A 27,917-nucleotide genomic window follows, 5' to 3' on the forward strand; every position below is an offset into this window, starting at 1 on the left:
GTTTGTCTGTCCTCCATTTTAGATAACAACTGGCCCAGTAAGTGTCATGGCAAGTGAGAATTTGAACCCTCGTCTCCCCAACCCTAGTCCAACGCTCTAACCACTACGTCTCACTCTAGCAATCCGGCAACCTGGAAACTACATATCTCTGTGCTAGTTCTTGGGATGCTGTTGTGAGCATATTCAGTAGCGTCCCTGCAAGTGCAAGGAATCCTTAGATGAGTAGTTTCCAGAATGCCTCATATCTCTACTGAGAGGAGGGACTTCAATGGGGTATAATTAGAGTTGCCAGCTCTGGGTAGGGAAATACATGGAGATTTGGGGGCGGAGCCTGAGGAGGGCGGGGTTTGGACAGGGGAGGGACTTCAATGCCATCGTGTCCAATTACCAAAACAGCTATTTTCTCTGTTGCCTGGAGATCTGTAGTAATGGCGGGAGATCTCCAGCCACCACCTGGAGGATGGCAACCTTACTGCCCCAACAAATGGCAGAAATGACTGAGAAGAGCTCAGGGGTGAAGGGACTGGGGGAGCTGATGGGGTATTTGGAGGCTCACAGGGTAAAACACTTGGGCCCTGTCCTAATCCCTAAAGCATCATCTGTTGCAAGAGGAACGTTTTGAATATACTCAGAAAAAAATAAGCCACCATCTGATTTTTCAGAAAATACTTCAGATGAGCCCATTCTGAAGTGAGTGGAGAGGAATCCACTCATCACTATCCAGTACACCTATGACTGTGCAGTCCCCTCACATGGAAAAGTGATCATGGCAAAAGCACCATTAGTGCCTGGGTTTGTAATTTCTTCAAGAGGCAAACGTCTCTTGAATTGCGCTACTCCCAGTTGGTTGCTGCGTCTGTCTTTTGGTTGAATCTGCCATGGCTACAGTCATGTGATCGCTTCACATTTTTTTCTTCATGAATGGGCTGTTGGCCATGAAATCGAGGATTATAGGCACCTGCAAGCTCCCCCGTGAATCAATAAAGAGGCTCACTGTTGCATACGGGCTCAATACTTTTCTCTTCTTCCTTGGGCCTCACAGTTATGAGGTATCGGCTTAGTCTCTCGGGGTCGGCGACACTGATCTCGCAGCTCTGCAATACGTGGAGGGTGTCCGGCAATTCCTTTTCCTCAACTGGAGAGCATGTGGTCTCTCTGAGGAACAAGAAATATGACGCAAAAAAGCTAAGTCAAATAAAAGGCAAGCAGAATAAATCAGGAGGCTAGTGGTACTAATGAAATTGATTCCATCATAAGCTTTTGTGAGTCAAAGATCACTTCATCAGAAAAAGAGCTGGTTTTTATATGCCGATTTTCTTTACCTTTTGAGGAAAATCAAACCAGTTTACAATCTCCTTCCCTTCCTCTCCCCACAACAGACACCTTGCGAGGTAGCCAAGGTTGAGAGAGCTCTAAGAGAACTGTCATAGAATCATAAAGTTGAATCATAAAGTTGAATCATAGAATCATACAGGCCGTCTAGTCCAACCCCCTGCTCAATGCAGGATCAGCCTAGAGCAGGGGTCGGCAAACTCATTTGTCAAAAGAGCCAAATATCAACAGTACAACGATTGAGATTTCTTTTGAGAGCCAAATTTCTTAAACTATATAGGTAGGTACACTGTTTATTAACTTAATAAACTTTAATTAAAGTTTTAAGTCTTAATTAAACTATAGGTACACTGAATAAAACCTGATATCATACTTAATAGTGATCTTATTTATTGATAAAAATTAAATTGTAAGTCCCTGCCATTTCCCCCTCCCCGTCCGGAGTCCTTGTCTGGAGGCCTGGTCTACTGCCATAAAAACCTGTTGGTAGACCTGGCCTCCGGCTGAGTCCCATTGGGAGGCCAGGTCTACCCATTGGCTTTCTTGGCAGTGGACCTGGCCTCCGAAGGCCCATAGAAGCCAATTGGTAGACCTGGCCTCTGAAGGTCTTTTCCCCCTCCTCGGAGTCCAGGTCTACCACCAAGAAAGCCAGTGGGGAGACATGGCCTCCCAATGGGACTCAGCAGGTCTACCAAAGGAAGCCCGCCCCGCCCAACAGCTGATAGGCGGGGGGGCCAGGAACCGCCGAGCTGCCCGCCCAGCAATCACGTGGCTAGAGGGGAGGGGAGGCTTTAGCCTCCCAACCATTGAGGGCAAGGGAAAGGGGGACCCGGCCATTCTCCACGGTGTGTGTGTGGGGGGAGAGACAGCGCGCCCGCTCGCCCGCTCTCTCTCTCTCAGGCGCGCCGGCTCCGCAGCCCGGCTGCCGGCACCGCAGCCTGGCTGCTGGCGCAAGAGCAGGGGCTCCGAACCAAGTTCAGAGAGCCGCACTCAACGGGCCAAAGAGCCGCATGCGGCTTGGGAGCCGCAGTTTGCAGACCCCTGGCCTAGAGCATCCCTGACCAGTATTTGTCTGCTTAAAGGGGGAGCTCAGTGAGGGGGAGCTCACCACCTCCCTAAATAACTGATTCCACTGTCGAACAACTCTTACTGTAAAAAAATGTTCCTAATACCCAGCCGGTACATTTCCACCCTCGATATAAACCCATTATTGCGAGTCCTACCCTCTGTGACTAGACCAAGGTCACCCTGCTGGCTTCATGTGGAGTGGGGAATCAAACCCACTTCTCCAGATTAGAGTTCACTGCTCCTAACCACTACACCACGATGCACTGCTGTGTAGAATCCACAGGCCAATTTATATATACTGCACAAATGGAGGATGGAGGGGGACTCCAAGACAGCTTTGCAGACTCCAAGACAGACTCCAAGAGCAGACTCCAAGACAGCTTTGCTCAAAGAAAGCTCACTTACTCGGATTCTGGGCTGATTTTGTAGAAGAGTGCAAACAAGAGAGAACTGGTGAGCTCTCGTCTCACCTCCCAGCTGCAGTTTAGCCGATCTATGCCGTTAAATAGACAGCAAAGGTTCTTGGGTTGCGCTTCGTCACCTAGCAGAGAAACCAGAAATATGTATTTATTTTTTAAAATATTTATACCTTACCCTTTCCATCACTCAGGGCGGCTTACAAAGAGCTTAAAAACAGCTTTATGCAACCAAATAAAACCATCTAATCCCACTGGGGGAAAACATAAGAAGCATCAATCTGTCCATAAATGATAAATGCCATCAAAATCCGCTCAGCCAAATGTTCTCACAAATAGAAAGGATCTGCATGCCTTCCTAAAGGCCTTCTTCACCCTTGCAACAGGCCCATTCCTTAGGGTACCGGAGAAGGCGCTTGAATGCATAGATGTCAGACAAGACTGCTGCTTTTGGGGTACTGAAAAGAGCATTGGCTAAAACAAACAGAGGTGGGGCATGGTATCATATCTGAAGCTCAGGTGTGGGACATCTGGAACTTAGCAGATGGAGGACTGAGTGGATTTTCCCCTGTCTGTTCTTGTACTGCTGTTTCAGTCCTGCAATCTACACCCTCTTAGTTCTGGAGAATGTCTAAAATTAATTCCTAGATAATGTGTAGCTCAATGCATTTGCATTTCCCCATCCCCATATTACTAATGCACACTGATAAAACACTGCAAAAAGCATCCTCAAAGGGACTGCACATATGATCAACAGTAGTCTCAGTATTGCATGACAGTACCCTTTTACCACCAAGTTTACAGCATGCATCACCATTCAACACTGGATCCACCCAACGTATTATGTCACTTTGGGTTGTTGGTTTTTTTTTTTTTTTTTTTGGGGGGGGGGTGCATATGAAAGCATGGCTGGCCCCACCTAGCAGGCAAATTAGGCAGAGACCAACAGACTTCTCGAAGCAAGCTGAAATCCCAGTAGCATGTGTGACTCTAATATTTCTATCTCTGGGCATGTTCCCAAACTCTGCATCCAAGCCATGCCTTGAATCTCAAAGCTGTTTTTTCATTGGTGGTACTCATCCTTCTTTTTCTTTTTTAAATGTTTTTGAGCCATAATGTATCAGAAAGCTTTCCGGTGCACAGTCACCTTAACCAGTCACCCTATGCTCGTTCGTGTGATTACACCATTCTTTTTGTTCTGTACCTAACAGATGCACACATGTGCTTCTATGCATGGGGAAAACACCACACGAAAAGGCCAGTCACACACGTTTACCCTAACCTAATGCACGGAGTTGCTGTGAGGATTAAATGAAGGAGAAGAGAACAATGGGGGAAAGTCAGGGTATAAATAAAGTAAATAAATTTATAAAAGGCCACTCTGTTATCTCTCTGTTGAAACTCGTTGCATGTTGCAAGTCTGATGTCTTCTCCCACATGAACTGATGCAGTTTCCCATCCTGTGACCCCTCGCAGCCCACAACCTTCCACTTCCCCCAAAAGCTGAGTCACTTGGAAACTCTGGATTGCACATACAGCTCAGACTCTTGGACCCAAATCCCCATAGTAGAGTCTGCCATCATCTAGAGATTTTAGGTATATTATCATAACAATCTGTTCTGTGCCAGCCACAAATTCTCCTCCTGAATACAGTCTGCACACATGTGTGAGATAAAACAATCCTGAATCTGGGGAGAGGAGTTAGGGGCAAAGAAGCTCCATTTTGTCCCTGCACTTGCATTCGTAGGTCTTGGCAAATTGAATCTGGATTCAAAGATTCCCAAGCCAGGCCGTCAAGTGTTCTTCATGTACAAGGGGAGGGAGGAGGAGAGAGCACACGCACAGCAACAGACTGAGGGTCAAACTCAAGGACGCACGTGACACGAATTGGGACGGGGTCACATGTAACATCATAGGAACAACATTGCTAAGCGCTTCGGAGCCCAGTTTGGCCTGGAAGAGCAGAGCATGGGGGAGGGGCTTCAGTCTTCCTTCCCATTACATTTTCCAAGCAGAAATGGCCATGAGGGCTCTGTTTGCCCCACTGTAGGGCACTATGTGTACTGACTGCAGCACATGGAACCCCACCGTGGGGCACACAGGACCCCCTCCATGGCTCCTTTGCTTAGGAAAACAGTGTGGCAGGGAGTCTGAAGCCCCTCCTCCCCCTGTCCCAGGCTCCTGAGCCCAAACTGCTTGGGAAGGTTGGTTCCCCAATGTTTCCTGTGACACAAGTCAGGTCAGGGGACCTCCAACCCAACTCCTTTCACACATACTGCCTACTTCGGCCCTCTGTTTGCCATGATGCAGTCAGTTTATTGTTGCTCACAAGAAAATTGACTAGTGTGAACATAACCTAAAGCTGAAATGAGGGTATCGCAGCAGACATGAGTCTGCCACAAAAAACCACACCCCCATATCTCACCTTCTTCCTCTCTTTCTCTCCCATAATACTTAGTGATACAGAATGAGTGATATGATACTATCACAAGGTGATTTTTCTCTGCCCACACTCCACTTGGTTTCCCCTTTTGGGGGCAGGCAAAGTAGGATGACATCATATTATGCATTTTGTACTAACTGTCACTATTTCTCTCTTTATTAAGACATTTATACCCCTCTTTTCTCCCCAATGGGGACCCAAAGCAGCTTGCAATATTAATTCTCTCCTCCTCCATTTTATCCTCACAATATCCCTGTGAGGGAGGTTAAGCTGAGAGTGTGTGACTGGCCCGAGGACACCTGGAGTGCTTCCATGGCACAGTGGGGATTCAAACCTGGGTCTCCCAGATCCCAATCTAACACTCTCAACGCCACACCTACTTGAATTTCAAGCCTGAATCTTAATATGCCAGCTTGCATACTGAACTTTCACTAGCTCAGATGCAATCCACGACCAGTGTCTGCTGTCATCATGACTCGCAAGCATTCATGTGCACCTTTGCTCCAGGGTTTTTACCTTCCTGATTTGTCCACTTCACAGTAGAGCTCCATTCACTGTAACGACCGGAAAGACGACCATCTTGGCGTAGTTTGCTTCGAACACGAGCAATGTAGGCACTCCCAGTCACAAGATCACCGCGATGGAGAAGGCAGTGTGAGACGTTTGAGATGAACACAGACGTAGAGCTCTGTCAAGAGTGAGAGAGATGGTCATGGAAAGGGGAATGAAGGAAGGGAGCACAGGAAGACTCTCTTCCATGATGGAAAGACACCACTGTGCCTGCAAACGACCCCAGGTTCAATCCTGTTAAGTCCACTTAAAGGATCTGAATTAACAGGTGTTGGTAAACAACCTGTTTCTACTTGAGAGCATAGAGAGAGCTATTGCTAGTAACAGTAGAAGGTCCTAAGGTACATGAACTCAGTTGGACTCAGTATGGCATCTATATATGGCTAAGAAAAACCATAGCCTGTTCTTATAGTATCTGTGTTTCAATCTGTAATGAAAGAATGTCAAACATTCTATCCTTTCAGTGTTGAACATTTCAGGAAACTTTGCAGAAATTGGTGGAAAAGGAATCCTGTTGAACAGAGGGGAAATGAAATGAAATACCTAAGTATTTGTGGGAAATGTATCTCTCTCAAGAACAAGCTCTCTATTGCCTTTCTCAGATTCTGAATGCAACGGCAAGTTCATCATCAGCCCAACGAAAGCAGCTTAGCGTTGATATTTACAAAAGGGGTAGCCATGTTAGTCTTTTGTAGCAAAACAAAACAAGTCCCGTTGGCACCTTAAAGACTAACAAAATTTATTTCAGTCTGAGCTTTTGCTCACTGAAGAAGTGAGCTGGGACTCATGAAAGCTCATATGAAGTAAGCGCTGTTAGTCTTTAATGTTCCAATGGACTTTTGTTTTATTTAGCATTGACGTGCAAGTCCTGATTGATCCTAACTGAGACATCGCTACTCGGCTACCCGCATTTTCTCCACATGGGGTGAACAGCAGCGGGGAGAGGGGGCTGATTTTGATTGGGAAAAAATGGCACAGGGAAACGGTTTGACATCCTTCACCTAACTGCTGCTCTGATCAAATTGGCACCTGCCCCCCTTCAGCTGACGTCATGGCTTTTCTACAGAGCAGATGTTTCAGCCCAGGGACAGAATGTTCACATTACCATGAATGAATGCATTAACCCAAGCAGAAGGATTCTCTTACTTTAGCAGTCTTCTAGGGCAATTATTTGCAGAGGTACTCTAGTCGAAGCCCATTGATTTCAGTGGGCTTAGACTGGGATAACTGAGCATAGGATCACACTGTTCATCCACTAAAGTATTACCAGGAACAATCTAGTGTAAACTCATGCTGTGTTACCTAGCCTGAAGGACCTCCATGAATATCAACTATGGGTGCATCCCTCAAAAAGGATTCTTTGGCCTATACAAAACCTAAGGCATGGGTTTTGTATAGGCCAAAGGATATTACAGGATATTAAAGGATATTACAGAGCTTGAGAAGGTGCAGAAAACAGCAACCAAAATGATTAGGGGACTGGAGCAACTGTCCTATGGGGAGCAGTTAGGACGCTTAGGGCTGTTTGGCTTGGAAAGAAGGTGGCTGAGGGGAGACAGGATAGAGGTCTATAAAATTATGCATGGTTTGGAGAGAGTGGACAGGGAGAAGTTTTTCTCCCTCTCCCATAATACTAGAACACGGGGTCATCTGCTGAAGCTGGAGGGTGAGAGATTCAAAACAGATAAAAGGAAATATTTTTTCACACAACGCATAGTTAAATTGTGGAACTCCCTGCCCCAGGATGTGGTGATGGCTGCCAGCTTGGAGGGCTTTAAGAGGGGAGTGGACATATTCATGGAGGAGAGAGGTATTCATGGCTGTTAGTTAGAATGGATATTAGTCATGCTGCATTCCTATTCTCTCCAGGATCAGAGCAGCATGCCTATCATATTAGATGCTTTGGAACACAGGCAGGATAATGCTGCTGCAGTCGTCTTGTTTGTGGGCTTTCTAGAGGCACCTGGTTGGCTACTGTGTGAACAGACTGCTGGACTTGATGGGCCTTGGTCTGATCCAGCAGGGCCTTTCTTATGTTCTTATGACTGCCTCCTACACAAGATCTCTGGACTTTAAAGGATCAGGAATAAGGTAACACAATGCCGCAAGATCATTTGACCTCATGGTGTCAGAGTGGGGAGTGTTAAGTCTGCGTGGGGGAACACACGAAGTCAGAGACGGAGTTCCAACAGCAACCGCTTTATTAGGTGAACGGGAACAGAACTAACTTACAGTGACCAGACCCCTGCTTATATGCCCCCCTGACCGCCTGCGGTTAGTTTCCCTTCTCGTGATTGGGGGGGGGGAAGAGAAACCCAGTAGCCAGTGGGAACATACAGTTCAAGGGCCTTAGGGAACACCAAGCTGCCCAGGGTTCCACCTGATGCAATTACAAGGATCGTTATTCCCTTGATTCAATCACACACACCCATAACAGGGAGAAACACATTTTTCCTGTTCCCATCCAAGCAAGAACTTTGAACAAGGCACAGAATTGATTGAAAGCATTCTGTACATGGGAACAGTCTAATAGCCCAGATACACCTGAGATCCATTGACCAAAGCCCTATTTTAATCCTCCTTGACAATGACCATGCATGACACCGGCTTTGCAAGATAAATGGTCAAAGCTATTAAGATATCCTTTGCAAATGTAGTTCCTGGACTGCTATAATTATCTCTTTTATACCTTCAGCATATTCATATCAATCTCAACACCTACCCAAGGTCCCAAGGTGGACTTTCCATGGATATTCTAGTACTCCTCTTTCTATACAAGTACATTATCCTATCACAGTCCAAACTTCTCAATACATACCAATAAGTTCTCACAGTCAGGCTACACCAATCAGGATCCAGCCCAAAGCCCATCAATGACACATAATGTCCTGGTCCAATGCCAGGATAGACCACAATATTGGGCCAATAACAATTTGGCAATGAGGTAAATTCAGGGGCATAACAGAGGCTCCCTGGGCCAGCGTGGTGTAGTGGTTAAAAGCAGTGATTTTGAGCGGTGGACTCTAATCTGGAGAACCAGGTTTGATTCCCCACTCCTCCATATGAGCGGCAGACGCTAATCTGGTGAACTGGGTTAGTTTCCCTACTCGTCCACATTAAGCCAGCTGGGTGACCTTGGGCTAATCACAGCTCTCTTAGAGCTCTCTCAGCCCCATCTACCTCACAGGGTATCTGTTGTGGGGAGGGGAAGGGAAGGTGATTGTAAGCCGGTTTGATTCTCCCTTATGTGGCAGAGAAAGTTGGCATATAGAAACCAACTCTTCTTCTTCTTTGTAGGTGGCTTCCATTCAAACTCATCTTCCACTATCACCATGAACACTGCAGCATCAGATCTTTCCTCTTCAAGACAGGTGGGCATGATTTCTCTTCCTCTATTAAGCTTTCCTTTCTCAATTTAACCTTTCATGTCCTCTTTTTCATTCTCTCTCTCTTAGTTCTCCTATTTTCCATTGTGGACTGTTGCACCCTACCAAAACTGGCTCCTTCCCATTGAATACAGTTCAGGGACTCCCTTCCTTATTATCCTAAATTTCATTCCCATTAACCCCTCCACACCTCCCAGTTTCATTTCAGGAAGCCCATCAACTATTTCTTTTTTCTGGGTAGGTTTGCTCTGGACTAGCCAAGCAGCACATAATTTGGATCCTAAAGATAATTCCAGTTGGGAACTTAGCTTAAAGTAACACAACTACATACTAAGTAAAGGTAAGCCCCGGGTCATTACTGACCTGTGGGGTGACGTTACATCGCAACGTTTACTAGGTAAACTATGTTTACAGGGTGATTTGCCATTGCCTTCCCCAGTCATCTACACTTTACCCCCAGCAAGCTGGGTACTCATTTTACCAACCTCAGAAGGATGGAAGGCAGAGACAACCTTGAGCTGGCTACCTGAAACTAGGACTGGATAAACTGATTGTTTTTATTTGGTTTCTACAGTTCACCTGCCTATGTTCTCTGGTTTCCTTGCTGATTCTCTATTACTAGTGTTTATCTTGTTAGGTAAAGAGGGAGACCTAACATGAAATAAAGGAAGCCACGGCCTTCACTTCCCAATATCTAAGCAAGGCTGTCAATGATAGAACATTTTGGAGGTCATTAATTCACAGGGTCTCCATCAGTCAGAAGAGACTTGACAGCACATAAAACACATATCTTGTTAGGAGGATAAATTTACTGCTGCTTAAGTGTTTTGTTTCCTCTCCCATCTCACATGTCAGACCCAACTGATTTGGGTAACAGCTGTTTGTTTGTTTTTACACCATGGAAGCCTTGTCCTCCCCAGATTAGTTGTGAAACTAGTAGGCTTCATCCAAACTGGATGAACCAAAACATTTCTTATCCATATGATCTCACTTATCCCCGGTGAATTGCAAAAACCAGAAAGAATAACAGTTTCATTGTGGTTAGAACCTGCCTCATAAGAAGTAAACTCTGCAATAGAAGCTTGCAGAGTGACCGTGGGCCAATCCCACATTCTCACCCTAACCTACCTCATAGAGTTGTTGTGAGGCAAAATGGAGATGGGGAGAATGTTGCAAACCAGATTGAGTCCCATTGTGGAGAGAGGCAGGGTATAAATGAAATAAAATAACATAAAATAAGCATAGGATAGGATAAAAGCTTTGGCCACAATCAATCTGTTAATCTTTAAGGTACCATAATAACAGCCTTTATTATTTTTGCTGTAACAGACTAACATGGTTACACCTCTGGAGGCTGATTCCAATATGCTCTGTCCATCCTGCTTCTTTAAAAAAAAATTTTTTTAAGCCATTAAAGAATGGATAGCCAAGCAGCCAGTACAAGTTGGATGTAGATAACTGACCAGGGAAAGGACCCTGTGGTGCCATTCCATTCTACACAGTAGCTGCTCCTCTGACAAAACAGCTTTTCCATTTGTGGAGGAGGGGATGGCAATTTCTCCCAGTTCCCCCCCCCCCCATTGCTGCAGCCTCCCAGTCCCCCTCCACACACACGCAGTTCCTTTGGAGCCATCAACCCCAAGGGGCATGATTTCAGGAGGTAAAGAAGGCTACAGTGAGTGGAAGGGGAGACAGGAAACTTGCCTTCCACTAACAATACTCCATTCACACTGTTTAGCCAAGGTACGAGGCACACAACAAGTGAGGAGTCAGTTGCTCTAGTCCCCTGATCATTTTGGTTGCTCTTTTCTGCACCTTCTCAAGCTCTGTAATATCCTTTTTTAGGTGTGGTGACCAGATTCACTGTCATTTCCCCTGCAACAAACCAATATGACTGCTCTTCTGGAATTCAAACAAAACGTCTGGTTGTTGGAAGTCAATTCAAATGCTCTGTCTGGTCTTTTGTTGAATACTATATAAAACAGTTGTTATCCATATAACACAAAAATGGATAATGCTGCCATAAAACTAAATAGTCACAAATACCTCCCAGGGTTCCCAGTTTCTTTTGTAGGCGACTTGATAATCCAGGGCTTCCTCCATCCAGTGGCTTCCATTTGTTCTACCACCTGCTTTCCATGTCAACAGGAAGTCGCCTTCTTCTGTGAGGTTGATATGTAGTTCCTTTGGTGGAGGAGGCTTGACTGAGAGGGTGAAAAGATGTGCACAGATCAGTCCTTTGTTCATATTAAAAACAACAACAGATGTTTGGTGGATGCTCAAATCCGTGAATTTTGTGAGCAAAGCTAGAGGGGGATCTGAGCTACACACCTTTGACCCCCTGTAGTTTTCTGAAAACTGTAGCTGGAGGTTATTGTCAAGGGACTTTAAAGCCAAGATCATGGTTATGTGCAGCTCAAACAAAACAGAAACTGATTTTCTTCTGAAATTATCTCATGTGCTCCAGTAACCAACATAAATTTACAATATAATCTCTAGTGCCTTTTCCTTTTCTGAATCCAGCTTGGACATCTGGCATTTCTCATTCCACATATGGTAACAGTCTTTGCTGTAAGATTTTGAGCATCACTTTACTTGCATGAGAAATTAATGTGATGGTCCAGTTGCTGTTGTCTTTGTCATCTCCTTTTTTTGGAATTGGAATGCAGATTGATTGTTTGCGGTCTGTGGACTAATGTTTTATTTTCCGTATTTGTTGCCATATTATTAAGACTTTGATGGACTCAATTTCTGCGGCTTGAAATAGCTCTATTAGTGGTGTTCATTCAGTAAATCTGAACTGAAAAAGACACCTTTTAACTGTAGCCGAAAATTCTGATCCCAAAAAAGGCGGAGAAAAAAGGCTTATTTTGGGATCCCCAGCTATGGCACAGGGAAATTCACTGTTAAAAGAAAAAAAATACTTCAGGTTGCACCGGGTTTCACAAGGATTTAAACGTTAATCCCCCTTTTCGTCTCCATTAAAGGCTAAGGGAAATATTTCTGAGGCTCTGGGGGGGCGGCTGTTTTTAAAATAGAGGCACCAAATTTGCAATATAGCTGCTGGTGAATCTCCTTAGAAGAGCCTCCAAGTTTGGTAAAGATCTGGGGGGCAATTTTATTGGCCCCCATATGGAGGACGTATGGGGCCAATACAATTGGACCGCTGACGCAATCGTTACTAAACTCAGTGGTTCTTCTAAGGGGAGTCACCAGCAACTATGCTGCAAATTTGGTGCCTCTACCTTAAAAAACATAATGGAGCCGAATGTTTTTGAGATTCCTCCAAAAAGCCAGAAAAAATCCCATACCGGTAATGGAGATTCGGGATTTTTCAGGAATCCTGAGAATTTTCAAGTATAATATACCCAAATCTGAAAAATACTGTGTGCGGTTTTTTTGTGTGTGCACACCCCTAAACTCTATTGATATCTCATCTACTCCTGGTGATTTGTTTTTCCCAATTGCTTTCAGTGTAGCTTTCAATTACCTAAAAAAGGATATTACAGAGCTTGAGAAGGTGCAGAAAAGAGCAACCAAAATGATTAGGGGACTAGAGCAACTGTCCTGTGGGGAGCGGTTAAGATGCTTAGGGCTGTTTAGCTTGGAAAGAAGGCGGCTAAGGGGAGACATGATAGAGGTCTATAAAATTATGCATGGTTTGGAGAGAGTGGACAGGGAGAGGTTTTTCTCCCTCTCCCATAATACTAGAACACGGGGTCATCTGCTAAAGCTGGAGGGTGAGAGATTCAAAACAGATAAAAGGAAGTATTTTTTCACACAACGCATAGTTAAATGTGGAACTCCCTGCCCCAGGATGTGGTGATGGTTGCCAGCTTGGAGGGCTTTAAGAAGGGAGTGGACACATTCATGGAGGAGAGGGGTATTCATGGCTGTTAGTTAGAATGGATATTAGTCATGCTGCATACCTATTCTCTCTAGTATCAGAGGAGCATGCCTATTATTTTGGGTGCGGTGGAACACAGGCAGGATGGTGCTGCTGCACTCGTCTTGTTTGGGGGCTTCCTAGAGGCACCTGGTTGGCCACTGTGTGAACAGACTGCTGGACTTGATGGGCCTTGGTCTGATCCAGCAGGGCCTTTCTTATGTTCTTAATTCACTTTCTAAAGCTGTAGGTTCTTCTTCAAAGATTCTTCTTTGAAGGAATCTGTCATCTTTTCACCTCTTCTGTAAAGTTCTTCAGTGTATTGTTTCCCTCTTTTCTTTATTTGCCCTGTTCAGTTAATGTATGCATGCCTAACTGCTTTAAATCTCCCTTTGATTTCTTGGATCTTGTGGAACAGGTCTCTTGTTCTTCCTTTTTTGTTGTTCTCTTCTGTTTCTTTACACTGGTTATTATAATGGTTATCTTTGTCTCTGTGTGCCAGTCACTGGAATGTTGCATCAGACTTCTGATTCTATTTCAGTCACTTTTTAATTTTGCTTCTCATCTATCTTTAGCAATTTTAATAGTTTCATCAGTCATCCACTGAAGCTTTTAATTTCTTTTGGCTTCAGGAATAGCCTTTGCATGCTACTTTGATAATATCTCTGGTTCTAATCCACAGTTGGTCTGGTTTACGATCACTTGAACTCAGTAGTGCAAATCTGATTTTTACATGGTATTTAAACTCTTCAGGAATGTGGTTTAAATTGTAGTCTGGCACTATGAATGTTTTGGTGTTTTTTCATCTTATTCTAATATTCAATATTAACAATTCATGGTCTGTACCACAATTGGTCTTGTTTTAGCAGAGAGAATAAAGCTTTTCCATCTTCTGCTTCTGATTATATAATCTATTTGTTTTCTGTTTTGACCATCCAGTGATGTCCATGTATACAATTGTCTATTTGGTTGCCTGAAACGTGTGTTCACAATGAACACATGGTTCTGTTCACAGAATTCTATGAGCCGCTCTCCTGTTTCATTTTGTGTTCCTAGCCCAAATCTTCTAACATTTGTTTTTGCTTTGTTTCCTAATTTTGCATTCCAGTGACCTATGACCTTGTTTAGGTGTGTGATCAGTTTCTTCCTGGACGTTTGCATAAAAGCTTTCAATTTCTTCCTCATCAGCATCTGGAGTTGGGGCATAAATTGACTGAAGTTTATGTTGATAGGCTTTCCATGAAGTCTGATTGATATTATTCAGTCACTTTGCAATATAGCCCCTGACTGGCTGTGCTACACAATTAGAACAATGCTGTTTCTTCTGTGTTTGTCATTCCTCAGTAAAACACTTTGTAATTTTCTGACTGAAAATGCCCCAATCCAGTCCACTTTAGTTCACTCACTCCCAGAATTGCAATGTTTAAATGTTCCATTTCTTGTTTTACAATTTTGAGCTTACCTTGATTCATACTTCTCATGTTCCTTGTTCCTATTACATGCATCAAACAGCTTTGGACTTTCCTTTTGCATCCACTCATGTCAACAACTGAACATCCTTTCTGCTGTAGTCTAGTTGTGTCAGTAAGAATAGCGCTACTCATACTTACTCTCAGCTCTTCCTCAGTAGCTGATTGAGTACCATCTAACCTGAGGGTCCTGCCTTCCAGCACTATGTCTTTTTCATTTTGGATTGTCTCATCATAGGGTTTTTGAGGTAACAGATGATCAGAAGTAGAGAATAGGGGAAATGATTAAGCAATCCCTGCATTGACAATTCTTCTTCCTTCAAATTACGCATGTGTGATCACATACACTACCACAGTGGAAACTCAGATCTAGAGCTGTATCAAACACCTGTGCTCAGGATTATCAGCTATCAAATGGGTCAAATTTAGTTTTTAGTCCATCCTAATGATGCCCTTGAAAGTTAGATTGTGTGTGGGAGGAATTAGGGTTAGAGGAATTTACAGAACTCTATGTTGTACTGTGTGTCTTATCATAGAAACCTACTTGAATTTCAGCCTTGTGCATAGGTCGTGCATTCAGTTCCATGCCAGTGTAACTTGCTAAACTGACACTGACCAACCCTTAGTACCGGTACAGAAATATTTGCAAGGTGAGTGTACATATGTCTCCCATAAGGTTTGTACAAAAAATAATAATCTTGTGGTGGGAAAGACAGTTGTGTGTGAATTCACCCTATAATATTCCTGGAAAACTTGGATACATACCATTATCAAAGAGGCTGACATTCAGTTGGACTTCCAGTTGCCGATCTGGTTTGAAAGTGTAGTAATCTGTCTCTGAAGCAGAGAAAAAGGACTGGTTTCTGTAGCAGTTCCATGTCCAACTTTGAAAGTCCATATTTGGGGAGCTACAAGTGGTCATCTGTTTGAAGTCCCTGAAAGCACCAGAAGAGCCTAATTTTATTTACTGATTTCAAGGCTGTGTCCAGGGGTAACTAGTGCTCCTCCCAAAGATTTCCTTTTCACTCTCAGTTGCAGTATATTAAGCCCTATGGCAGGGGTGGGGAACGTCAGGCCTGGGGGCCGTATAAGACCCGCGAAATCATTTGGTGTGGCCCTTCATGGGTCCTGGCAGATCTCTAGCTCAGAAGGATTTAAGACTGGCGATCCTCCCCCTCCCGCGGACAGGAATAGGCTCTATTCAAGGTGGATGTGAGTTTGTGTTTGCTGCCCTGCCTGAATCTCTCGGGGGATGGCAGAGCTCAAAAGCGAGTTGCTCTACGTGGCAGACACTCGGAGCTGTCTCCAGTCGTGCCTCTTGGCTAAATGTCCAAATATAGCAGGCTAATTTTTAAGTTGATAATTTTGTATGGCCCAGAAATGATGTTATAAATATCCAAATGGCCCTTGGCAGAAAAAGGGTTCCCCACCCCTGCCCTATGGCGTGGATATGAACCTTACGAAGCCCTCAAGCCTCATTCATTCACCCCACTCCTCTACCCAAGCAGCAAGCAGAAGCCTTTGGTGGTACTCTGTCCAGTTCAGGCTAACATCCTGCTGCCTTTTCCTGGCCAGGAGAAGGGCTGGGAGCATCCATCTAAGATTCCCACCCCCCACCCAAGATCTTTGAGTGAGTGTCAATTCCCAGCAATTTTGACTTGCAGTTCCATCCTAAACAGAGTTACAGCCTTGAGGTGAGGACAGAATATTCCTGTTTTTAACAGGGCCAAGTGTTGGAGGGCAACATCGTACACTGTTCTCCTTCTGATCTTACTGCTACCACTTCCTCCTCTTCCCCCTCACCGCTCCTTCCTTTTTTTGTTTACTTCTCACAAATGGCACAGTTTTGCTTTAAAAATAAATGGATAGGAAAACAAAAGAAACGTCACTTCATCTCCTGGAAGAGACCACAAAGGGTAAATTGTCAGTCCACTTCTCTGTTTCTTGAAAACTCTTCCCCTTATCCTCTCTGAGCATGATACATTAGAGAAGAAGCTTGTCTTTCACTTCCCTTCTGATGACTGATTTTTCCAGCCTCTTTTGCCAATGAGACAATGGAGGGAAATGCTGACGAGATCCCTGTGCCAAAAGTTGATGCTTGATGAATAGAAAACCCAGGAGGTTGTAGTTCTGTGAAGAAAGTCAGGAATCTTCAACACAGAATTCTTCACCTCTTATCACCTCTCATCAAACTACAGTTCCCAGAATTCTTTGATGGGAAGCCATGACAGTTAAACTGGTATAAAATGGATCTACATTTGTAACCGATTATGTAGTACAGAGGCAGCGTCTTAGGTCTATTCCAAGCCTCATCCACTTTCCTTATGCAGGGACAGGGACATTATTCATACCCTGTAGTTAGTTTGGTGTCAGAAGCGTTGTGGATAATCACGAGAAGAAATTATCTCTCTGGACCCCCCACCTCCACCCCACCCCGGAACACAACAGCCTCATTTCTCCTCCTTATTTTACAATGGCTAACTGTTGGGCCACTCACCTACTACTTTCAGTCTTATAGAAAAGGTTCATCTTGATAAACTTTTGTACATCTTTGCGCTCAGACCAGGTGCAAGATACGAATGATTCGTAGTCGTTGAGACACTGGAGGGATTCCATGAGCTGAGTCTCTGAAAAGGAAAAACAATTTCCTTCAGAAATTAGATTCTAACTGATGCCTTGTAAGAAAAAAGGGGGCAGGAGGGAATTAATGACTAATGTGACAAGCCGACCCCAGTGGAGTGTGACTGGCAGCAGGGGAGGTTGGCCTAAAGGGGTGGCACAGGTCGGCCCGGGAGGCTGGCAGGAGTCTGGGGCGATAGAGGCCGGTGGGATGAGTTTGGCCTGATACGCATAATGTGGGATGGGGGTGGATTGTAGCTTATCATTGCTGGCTGGAAGAGGGGTGGCATTGGGCATGCACAGGTAGGGTTGCCAGGTCCCTCTTAGCCACCGGCGGAAGGTTTCTGGGGCAGAGACTGAGGAGGGCAGGATTTGGGGAGGGGAAGGACTTCAATACCATAGAGTCCAATTGCCAAAGCGGCCATTTTCTTCAGGTGAACTGATCTCTATCGGCTGGAGTTGTAAGGAGATCACCAGCTAGTACCTGGAGGTTGGCAACCCAATGCACAGGTCAGATTGTGCTGGCCCGGGAATGGGAACAAGGGCCCATGGGCAGGGCCAGATATTGGGCCAGGACTTACAAGCAATGATTAAGCACGCCTGGGGGTGGCCAATGGAAGGTTTCGATACCTTATAACTTGGTGGGTGAATGTGACTTTACTGCTAGGCCACAAATAAAGACCTGTTGAAGACTGGGACCTGTGTGCAAGTGAGTTTGTGGGGCTATGGAAGGACAACCCCATCCAGCTTGCTGCAGCCTCCTGTTCTGCAGATGACCAAAGAGCTGTCCGCCCCATCCAACAGCTAATGTATAAACTCCCAAATCCCTTGCTAATGAATTTAAAGAACAAAAAATAATCAACTCCTGTGTCCTCTCCATTGCACTCCCATTGCTGGTAGAGGCCCAGCCACCCATGGTTACGGTTGGTGGTTGGGATTTACACCCATTGTGATGTAACAACACATGATAAGAATATGTGAAGCTGCCTTATACTGAGTCAGGCCATAGGTCTATCAAGGACAGTATTGTCTACCCAGACTGGCAACAGCTCTCCAGGGTCTCAAGCAGAAGTTTTTCACATCACCTACTGCCTACGCATTTTAACTGGAGATGTTAAGGATTGAACCTGGGACTTTCTGCATGCAGAGCAGATGCTCTGTCCCTGAGCCCCAGCTCCTCCAGAAATGTTGTCCGTAAACACAGTACTTTATACTTCCTCTTAGAAATTGTGTGTGTGTTAAGTGCCGTCAAGTCGCTTCTGACTCATGGCGACCTTATGAATCAATGTCCTCCAAAATGTCCTATCCTTAACAGCCTTGCTCAGGTCTTGCAAACTGAGGGTTGTGGAAAATATTGTCGAAGGCTTTCACGGTCAGAGTTCATTGGTTCTTGTAGGTTATCCGGGCTGTGTGACCGTGGTCTTGGTATTTTCTTTCCTGGTGTTTCGGCAGCAGCTGTGGCAGGCATCTTCAGAGGAGTAACACTGAAGGACAGTGTCTCTTAGTGTCCTTCAGTGTTACTCCTCTGAAGATGCTTGCCACAGCTGCTGGCGAAATGTCAGGAAAGAAAATACCAAGACCACGGTCACACAGCCCGGATAACCTACAAGAACCAATTAGGGTTGTGGCTTCCCTTACTGAGTCTCTTGTTGGGTCTTCCTCTTTTCCTGCTGCCCTCAACTTTTCCTAGCATGATTGTCTTTTCCAGTGAAATTAATGGTAGCCATTCAGTTACATGAGTTGTAACTCCAGAACTCCGTTACTGTGGAGATTAAACTTACCTTGGTGACCTCAGTGTCTGGCATAGCAGCTGGATATTGTCCCCTTCCAGCCCCTCCCAGGTTACACCCACTTTTATCCTATGAGCCTCTTCTGATGGTGGGTTGGAAATATTGTAAGAACTAAATAAATCCCACAGAACTTCGTGGAAGCCATTGAGAACTGAGCCATCCTCTACTGGCATAACCCACCCCTTTGTAAGTATGTTCTCTCCCCGGTTTCCATTTCCTGGAGCAACACTAGACAGAACTCTAGGAGCCAGTTTGCATATCTTATGGATAACTGTATAGCTAACAGTACACCCAAAAAAATGGACACTGGACAGAATGCTAAAGAGTAAATGAATGGAAGGAAGAAGTAGTAAAAGGAAGGAAAGAGAGGGAAGAAACTTAATGTAAAACTCACGTTTAGCTTCATTAATATGCAAGATAAGGCTCAAAGTCAGGAGAGCACTGCAGAACCTCATGTTCTTCCAAGTTTTGCTTTTCCTCTGGATATATGAGGTAGAAGAGCTTCCCTTGTATTGAGAAATGGTAGTTGCAACTCTTTCTTTGTCACCTAATAAATATGGGAGAAAAATGTTCAGCGTGAAAAATGTGAATCCAGAACTGTCTCACCTGGTGTTTAAATGTTCTGCTTCGGGGCTTCCTTTTGATTATGCCTGGCTTTACTGCCCATCAGAGGTCGCCTCACTCTCCCCCTGCGTATTGCCTGCATTTTCCAGATTCTGAAAAGCACGGGCAAAATACGCGGGGAGAGCGAAATGACCTCTGATGGGCGGAAAAGGCATGCATAATCAACAGGAAGCCCTGAAGCAGTCGGTAGGGGTGACCGTGGGGAAATATCCCTGCATAAAAGGCCTATATGTATAAACCCTGATTCATACTAAATGTTGTACAGAGAGTTGAACCCATCCCTACCAAGCATAAGATGTAAACAATGAAGTCAAGCACAAACCAGGTGTTAACTATTGTTCACTCAGTGCTGGATTCTTCCTAAAAATCCGCCTTGCAACCATCTTCCCCTCTACAACCCATTTAGTGGTGTTGTCTCAGGTCACAGCTTCATTTCATTGTGAGCTCTACCCAGTGTTCCTTCTTTTCTACATTTTCTGTCGTGTAGCTCACTTAGGGTTGCCAGCTCTGGGTTGGGAAATACATGGAGATTTTGGGGGTGAAGTCTGAGGAGGGCGGGGGTTGGAGAGGGGAGGGACTTCAATGCCTTAGAGTCCAATTGCCAAAGCGGCCATTTTCTCCAGGGGAGCTGATTTCTATTGCTGGAGATCAGTTGTAATAGTGTGAGATCTCCAGCCATCAACTGGAGGTTTTGGCAATTCAAAATAAAAGCACCAGCGAATTTACACACTTGAGATAACAACAATGCAATTGCTATTAGAAAAATTTATATTCAGAAGTAGTTCTAATTAACACAACCGAAGTTGAGCAAAACACCACAATAATAATTTACAAATGGTCTAGGAAAGACCCAATGTGAAGACGCAAAGGCGTTACAAAATGAGTAAATATTAGGCACAGTTGCTCAGTTATTTAAGAGTCCATACACAAAAAGTGCAAATGCAATAATTTAGGCAGCAAAGACCGGACGTAGTGCGGTCTAGACGTCTTACTTTGCCGTCCATGCATACAAGGAAGGTACACTCCTTCATGGAATGAATGCACTGAAGGACTTATGAAGCTTGAAAAAGTATTGCATGAAATGGAATTATACCAGATTTCCATCGCACTACGTCCGGTCTTTGCTGCCTAAATTATTGCATTTGCACTTTTTGTGTATGGACTCTTAAATAACTGAGCAACTGTGCCTAATATTTACTCATTTTGTAACACCTTTGCGTCTTCACATTGGGTCTTTCCTAGACCATTTGTAAATTATTATTGTGGTGTTTTGCTCAACTTCGGTTGTGTTAATTAGAACTACTTCTGAATATAAATTTTTCTAATAGCAATTGCATTGTTGTTATCTCAAGTGTGTAAATTCGCTGGTGCTTTTATTTTGAATTGCCAAAACTTCCAATTAGCACTTATAGCCGTCTTTGACTACTATCAACTGGAGGTTGGCAACCCTAAGCTCCTTGTAGTAGTATTTGTTTATTTGTTTAGCCATAGGCCATTACAAAACTTTCTTACATAAATACAGAAAACTTAAAATGATATCAAAAAAAGATAAAATTACAACGGAATGCAATTCCCTGGTAAAATCAATTACATACGCAATCTCTGTTAAAACATTACTTGGATTCCTGTGCAGAATTTTTCTTAATAACTTCAAGAGCTCTAATCTTCCTGGCTGCAATAGCAAATTGTGATATTCTAAAGGTTACATGCAAATCAGAGTCAGAAAGTAGGAAGATCAATTTATCAAATTCAGAACAAAAAGTTACTCCCTTCAGGATTCCATCCAGAAATTGGGCTCTAGGCTCACTATACAGTGGACATATTTACACATAGTGAAAGATGTCTTCCAATGATGAGGATCCACAGATACATGTGTGATGTTCCTTTGGGGTTTCGTTATACCGTCCTGACAGAAGGGCCAAAGGCATAGTCTGAAATCTTAGGGAGGTGAACGCCACCCTAAGGTTCTGTGATGTGAGGTTGACCAAATAGGGGGATCTGAGATTATCTTTCTTATAAATATGGAACCAGGGGGGGAATTTAGATTCTCAGATTACTTCTTTATCAATTAAGGCATCCATCCTAAACACCCAGTTGCCAAGTGCAGAGTTATCTGAGGTAGCATCTAAAAGATCGTCAGGTATAGAGTAACAGCGGTAGATATTGTTAAGGTGTCTCTGCTGGACTTGATCTTTTGTCAATAAGTAATCAAAAGCTTTGCCACCAAACCCATCTGGCCTGACAGTCCTATGTTTTTTTACAGTATTCATTATAGCAAGGTGCGCTCAGGCCCGGAGGGATGGGAAACCTGTTTTGGCTCTCATCAGGGCTGCCGGGATTCCTTTGGGAAGAACTAGGATGCACCTAAGAAAATAGTTTTGAATTCCCTCTATACCAGAGAGAGTAGCATCCATCCACCCCCATACTTCCATGCTGTATGGCACATGAGGGACAACCTTACTCTTAAATAATTTTAAGATCGGGTCAATAAGCAAATCTCCTTTGGAGTAATAAAACCTCACAATAGAACCCACAATCCGAAGAGCACATGCTTTGATTGCGGCTACATGCTAAGCTCATCGGATGACCTTGAGTCAGTCACCCTCTTTCAGGCTAATGTACCCCCACAGGGTTTTGGAAGGATAACAAGGAGGGCAGAACAATGTATGTAACCCTGAGCTGGCTGAAGGGAAGGCAATGATTTAAAAATAATGTGAAAGAAGAAGAAACTGATGATACTTCATTTTCAGGAAGCTGTTGTACAAATAACGAGAAGGCAGGAAAGAGAGACTTTCCATGCACCACAGTGGCCAGGGATTTTCTGCTCCCATCTTTCACGCTTCTGTGAAGAACAGCTGCTCTGGGGAGATTCGGCAAGAGGTTCTGTAACTGTGATTTGGGTTGGTCTTAATCTAATCTCAAGTTTCCCATGACTGATCCTGGGACAAAGGCCAGAAAAATGGGGAACAGCTCCTGTCTCACTGAACAGGAGATGATCAAACTGGAAATTGTAGGAAACTCCTGTCATTTTCTCCCGCGGTTTCCTCCAAGAAACTGAGCAGGAAAGAGCTGTACCGGGAAGCAGGAATCCATGACTGTGCCTCCCCCAGAACCCAAAGTTTCTTCCAAGAAGCCTGTATCAATGCTTCCCTCCCCATTCCTGCCTTATTTCAATCACTGGCTCTGGAAGGCTGAAGTCAAGAGGTTGCTGTCTTGGTATTAGTGGTTTTGTAAGCAAAACTGCTAAAGATTGTGTACTTGCTTAAGGATAAGGTATGTTGTGTTCAACCGGTGCTTTGCTGTTTCTGCATTTTTTTATATATTTAAATTTGCCACAAACACAAAAAAAGTAATGAGTGTTAAATACAAATAAAGAGCATTTTATTCCCACCATTTTACAAAACAATTCTTATAGTCTGTTTATTAAAAGGGTTTCCCTTCATAAATAACATCTTCATAACAAGTTCATAAAATGGTTGGATATTATCCTGAAATCTCATGTTCCAATAATCTACAAAATAAATTTTTCTACAAACCTTGTTAGCCGATTCGTCTTCTTTTTTTAACTGATCCTTTAAAGTATGTCAAGTTAGACATAAAAGCTGTTGACCAGACTCTTCTAAGCTACTCTACCAAAGCGTGGGGTGGGTGGGTTGATTTTTCCGTAAGAAAATAGATCTCTCAGAATGACAGCTGATCTCCAGACTACGGAAAACAGTTCCCCAGGACAAAGGGGCTGCTTTGAAGGGTGAACTCTAAACCATGCCTTTCCCAGGTGCCACCCCCAAATCTCCAGGAATTTCCCAACCCCAAGTTGGCAACCCTAGGATAAAGCCAGAATACGTTTAACAGGTCTGCATGGCCATTTCCACAATGCCAATTGTGGTTTCTGTAGTTAAGTAGCTAAATGACCACCTAGAAGATGGGGGTCTATGATTGCCAAATCCAGGTTGGGGAACTCCTGGAGATTTGGGGGTGGAGCCTGGAGAGGACAGGGACCTCAGTGGGGTACAATGCCATTGAGTCCACCCTCCAAACATTCATTTTCTCCCAGAGAACTGATTTCTGTATTCTGGGGAAGAGCTGTAATTCCAGAGCATCTCCAGGTCCCACCTGGAGGCTGGCATCTCTAGATTCAGCCAAGGATCTGGCTTTCCAGCTTCCACCATAGTCCCAGTGCCCAGGACCCTCCTGGGCCACAAGGTCTAAAGACATTAGATTTTGTATGGCAGGAACACTGATTTGTCAGCGAGCAGAAGGCAAGTCTCTTAGGTGGTCTGCCATCTTCTTGAATATGCTCTCTTCTAATAATGTTCAGTTCATCAAACAGCAGGGGGGGAAGCACATGAGCAAAACAAAAAAATAATCCACTGACCTTGCTATTATCAGATGTTCCTTAGCTGAAATGAGAGACATCTTTGGAGACAATGGAGAGCTAGGGCTCTCGGTTCTTGTTCACTGCCCGCTGAACCTCTTCACAGACCATAGGAGCCTGCCAATTCCCAAGTCTCCAAATCTCCCCTTTCCTGAGTGAAAACATTACTTTGCATGCAAATCATGGGTTGTTCTCTCTCTGTCTCCACTTCAAATTTTTATTTTTATTTCATTTCCTCTTCTGGTGAATAAGCACATCACCACTTCTCAGAGAGAGGAAGGAAGTTGCTTTGTTTTTATTGCTTGCACAACTTCATTCTCTAGAAAAAGGGGAAAGGATTATTTTTTAAAATATACTGGCAACAGAACCCCCGTTGTATCTCCTCACTTCTCATCAGAGTGTAACGCCCGAAGTGTCTCGAAAGGAAAGAGAAGGTAAAAATGTGGAAAATGGCAGCTGAAGTTTTCAATGATGTGGAGGTAAATAACATCCCATAAAGCCACTATTCAAGGGACATGGCATTTTTTTCTCAAGGTCAGTTGTCAGCTTTATCTCTCAAGTGTGCTGGTCTCCAAAACTCTCACTGTATTGTCAGCCAATCTCTGTTCCTTTGGTGTACAGACCAATTGTGGTACAGACCAAACCCTGCCCTCCTCAGGCTCTGCCCCAAAAACCTCCCGTCGGTGGCGAAGAGGGACTTGGCAACCCTAGGGAAGTTGGCTTGCAGCATGGAACAGACTTAAGGCTACACTGATGTTTTAGTTTTTAGCTCTTTGCATGGTATCCGTACATGGAAGTGGTGAGCGCAATTGCGGCTGCTGACCCTGCCCGCCCCAACTGTCCGTACACTGATTGGCGCTTCTGCCTGCAGCCTACAAGTGTGCAAGCGGTACATGCACCAGCTCTCTCCTGCATTGTTGCAGTGTGCAGCACACAGATGCTATGCATGCACAGCTTGTAGACCATGTAGGCTCTGTGCAGATGAGCAGATCAGTACTGTGAGGCGCTGGCCTGGAAGGGGGAATCGGAGTGCCCTCCAGGACCTGCCGCACTCTCACCAGAGGAGCCTCCTCGGCTTCAGACCAGTCCAAGGGAGAGTCGGAGTTGTCAGCTCCCTTGGTGGTTGCCTTAAGCTCAGAGCCTCTGGCATAGGGTTGCCAGGTCTCTCTTCGCCACTGGCGGGAGGTTTTTGGGGCAGAGCCTGAGACTGCTGAATTACAACTAATAATGAAGCTCAAGACAATGCATTCTTCTGGACTGAATAGAGACCTAGGATTCCTGTTTCATTGCCAATGCTGATTTTTCCATCCTACTGCCCCTCTGCATATCACGCCTAATCCAATCACGTCTACTACTATCATTTACCTGCTATTGGCATTTACATGCATTTACATGCTATTGCCATTGGGGATCTGAATTCACTGTACTTAAGGACAGATGGACTCACATTCTAGCTGTATCTGAAAAAGTGGGCTGTGACTGATGGAAGCTCATACCCTGCCAGAAATGTTGTTAGTCTTTAAGGTGCTAATGGATTCTTGCTCTTTTCTACTGCTACAGAAAAACACGGCTACCCATCGTGATCTAACTTCACTGTAAAAGAGTTAGTGGAAAACAGAGAGCATTATGAAAGGCACACTAATTAGTTGTGAAATTAAATTTGCATGGATTATAAGGGTCAGTGGTTTTGCAGTTAGAAGCAGGAAGCATTCAGTACACTCCTGCTGGCAATGATGCCAGCCAAAGGTTGGTCAAGCAGCAGGAACGACTCTTTCCTCTTCCATGGGGTACAAGGATTTCTCTTATACCTGAGCTCTCTCCCTCCCTTCAAAGTGTGTACCACATTTGATGGCTCTGTGGAATGAATAAATAAAGTCCTTGTGGGGAAAGTGCACATAGTGCTTGATCTAGCAAAACACTTAGTCCATTTACAGTATAGCTGATGTGTTCCACAGGTTTCTATGAGATCACTCATATGGTTCCATGTGGCCACACTTAGGGTTTCCTGAAACTGCCCTATTGCAGGGAGGGAATGAAGGGAATTTTTCAGGCTGCTTCCTTCCAAAGTGTATATTTGCAGCAGAGAATATTTGCATCAGAGAATCTGAAGCTAGGCTGATAGTTTTAATGCAATACATGAGAGGAGGAGGAGGAAGAAGAAGAAGAGTTTGTTAAGGCGGAATGAAAATGGCTTACAATCACCTTCCCTTCCCCTCCCCACAACAGACACCCTGTGAGTAGTGGTGGGGCTGAGAGAGTTGTGACTAGCCCAAGGTCACCCAGCTGTAGAAGTGGGGAAACAAATCCAGTTCACCAGATTAGCCTCCACTGCTTATGTGAAGGAGTGGGGATTGGGGAATCAAACCCAGTTCTCCAGATGACTGCCCCAAACCACCGCTCTTAACCACACACACACTTTTCCTTCCCAGCTAGCATTTCCATTGCTACTGAAATTGCGATATCTGCATGTTGTACAGGTACATCCCGGATAATGCCTGTGACATCAACAGCTAGAAGAGTCACTATCTCACCATCCCTGTGCACTCTTTATGCTGGGTTTTTAAGAGGCAAGAGTGAGAGTGGTGTGCAGCTTAATTTTTAAAAAGACTTTTAAGGCTAAGTGATCCTTCATGGGTCTTTTATAAAGCACAAAGCCCAAAATACTTCTCTGCCCTGCAAATAACTTTTTTTTTTGGGGGGGGGTGACTGTCTTCCTTTATAGGACCTGTATTCATGCCCTCCTGCAGCAAGTCATAGATTCTGTTTAGCTTTTATTTCAGTGAGAGAATAGGAATGTGATCCTACTAGAAAGGGCTCCACTGCATTTACCAGCAATTACATTTGCTGCTTTACTTTTCTAGCTACTGGTCTAATGGCAGCCTAGAACCAATAAGAGAACCGCAGTTCTAGTATTATAAAACTAATTAGTAGTACATCTCTCTTTGCATATAGTTAAGGGCAGGACTGTCCAATAAGCTCAAGGTTTAATGCCCACAGAATAGAAGGAAGAATCAGAATTAAACAACAGTGTCAATCGTTAACAATAGTCCTGCTTGGACCAAACCTGACATAACATTTAGCACTCAAAGGATCACTACTTGAAGCACCCCTCATGAGTCCATATAAGCAAGAACGTAACATTAAAACTGGAAGCAGGCCTGTAGCTACAGGGGGCAAATGAGGACAATGCCCCCACAGAAATATGTCATGCCTTCCCCCTGATTTCTCAGTTTTCATTTTTAAAAAGTAAGCCTCTAACCCTTTTTGTTGTGGACATATAAGGGAAAATGTGCAAGCAATCCAACCAGGTTGCCTGAGAAGGAGTGCTGGAGGGGAAGCTGCAAGTTGACTGGACCAGAATCAGCTAACCGCTTTCTGACCACATTCATAATGGGCCAAATATACCCTGTCCTCTCATGTTTTCTCACTGGGCCTTTTGCATCTTTCTTGCTTGTTTTCCTCCTCTTTAATAGCAACAGTGACAAGTGAGATTGGGCGGAGAACTGGAGTGACAGTTATACTATTTTGGAGGTGTTGCTTTGGTTTGCAGTGGAGAATTTACCTCGGGATTAGATGGAGCCAATGGAGTGAGGTAGGAGCAGAAATCTAAATATCCTGTTTCACTCTACCTGGTATCTGGTTTTAATCATTAATTGCAAACCACTTTGCTGTAATTTGCCTGTGTGAAATATAGTATGCCTCTGAGCATGTGCAAAATGCCTTTTATTCACTAATGAAAGACCACTGTCAAACTACTAGCTCACTTCCCTCCAAATCTGAGATTAGGGCTAAAGGACTGCAGAGGCGTAACAGTCACATTTAAACTCTCGCTACAGAGGAGGTATAGTAAATTGACAGTCTTAAGTCTCACCACCTCTCATTGCATAGATCATTGGGGGCAACTAAATGAATCTGAGCCAAGAAAAATCTATTCTCTGA

The 27,917-nt window shown here is 44.3% G+C and overlaps 3 protein-coding genes across 3 annotated transcripts in view; 2 read left to right on the plus strand and 1 right to left on the minus strand.

Annotated features, from left to right (window-relative positions):
• The window catches only part of CSF2RB (colony stimulating factor 2 receptor subunit beta), a 29,691-nt gene extending 10,303 nt beyond the window's left edge, over positions 1 to 19,388 (minus strand). Inside the window, exons 1-7 of the mRNA XM_056846563.1 lie at positions 19,374 to 19,388; positions 17,068 to 17,197; positions 15,336 to 15,505; positions 11,262 to 11,419; positions 5,776 to 5,947; positions 2,806 to 2,941; positions 995 to 1,155 (exon numbers count right to left, since the gene is read on the minus strand). Of these exons, the coding sequence (XP_056702541.1) occupies positions 995 to 1,155; positions 2,806 to 2,941; positions 5,776 to 5,947; positions 11,262 to 11,419; positions 15,336 to 15,505; positions 17,068 to 17,186 (916 nt within the window). The 5' untranslated portion in view covers positions 17,187 to 17,197; positions 19,374 to 19,388. The remainder of the gene's footprint in view (positions 1 to 994; positions 1,156 to 2,805; positions 2,942 to 5,775; positions 5,948 to 11,261; positions 11,420 to 15,335; positions 15,506 to 17,067; positions 17,198 to 19,373) is intronic.
• The window catches only part of PVALB (parvalbumin), a 179,728-nt gene that overhangs the window by 48,039 nt on the left and 103,772 nt on the right, over positions 1 to 27,917 (plus strand). The gene's annotated exons all lie outside the window — the stretch shown is intronic.
• IFT27 (intraflagellar transport 27) overlaps positions 1 to 27,917 on the plus strand; it is a 195,563-nt gene that overhangs the window by 26,159 nt on the left and 141,487 nt on the right. The gene's annotated exons all lie outside the window — the stretch shown is intronic.

Source organism: Euleptes europaea, chromosome 3 (assembly GCF_029931775.1).
Source record: "Euleptes europaea isolate rEulEur1 chromosome 3, rEulEur1.hap1, whole genome shotgun sequence".
Taxonomy (NCBI): domain Eukaryota; kingdom Metazoa; phylum Chordata; class Lepidosauria; order Squamata; family Sphaerodactylidae; genus Euleptes; species Euleptes europaea.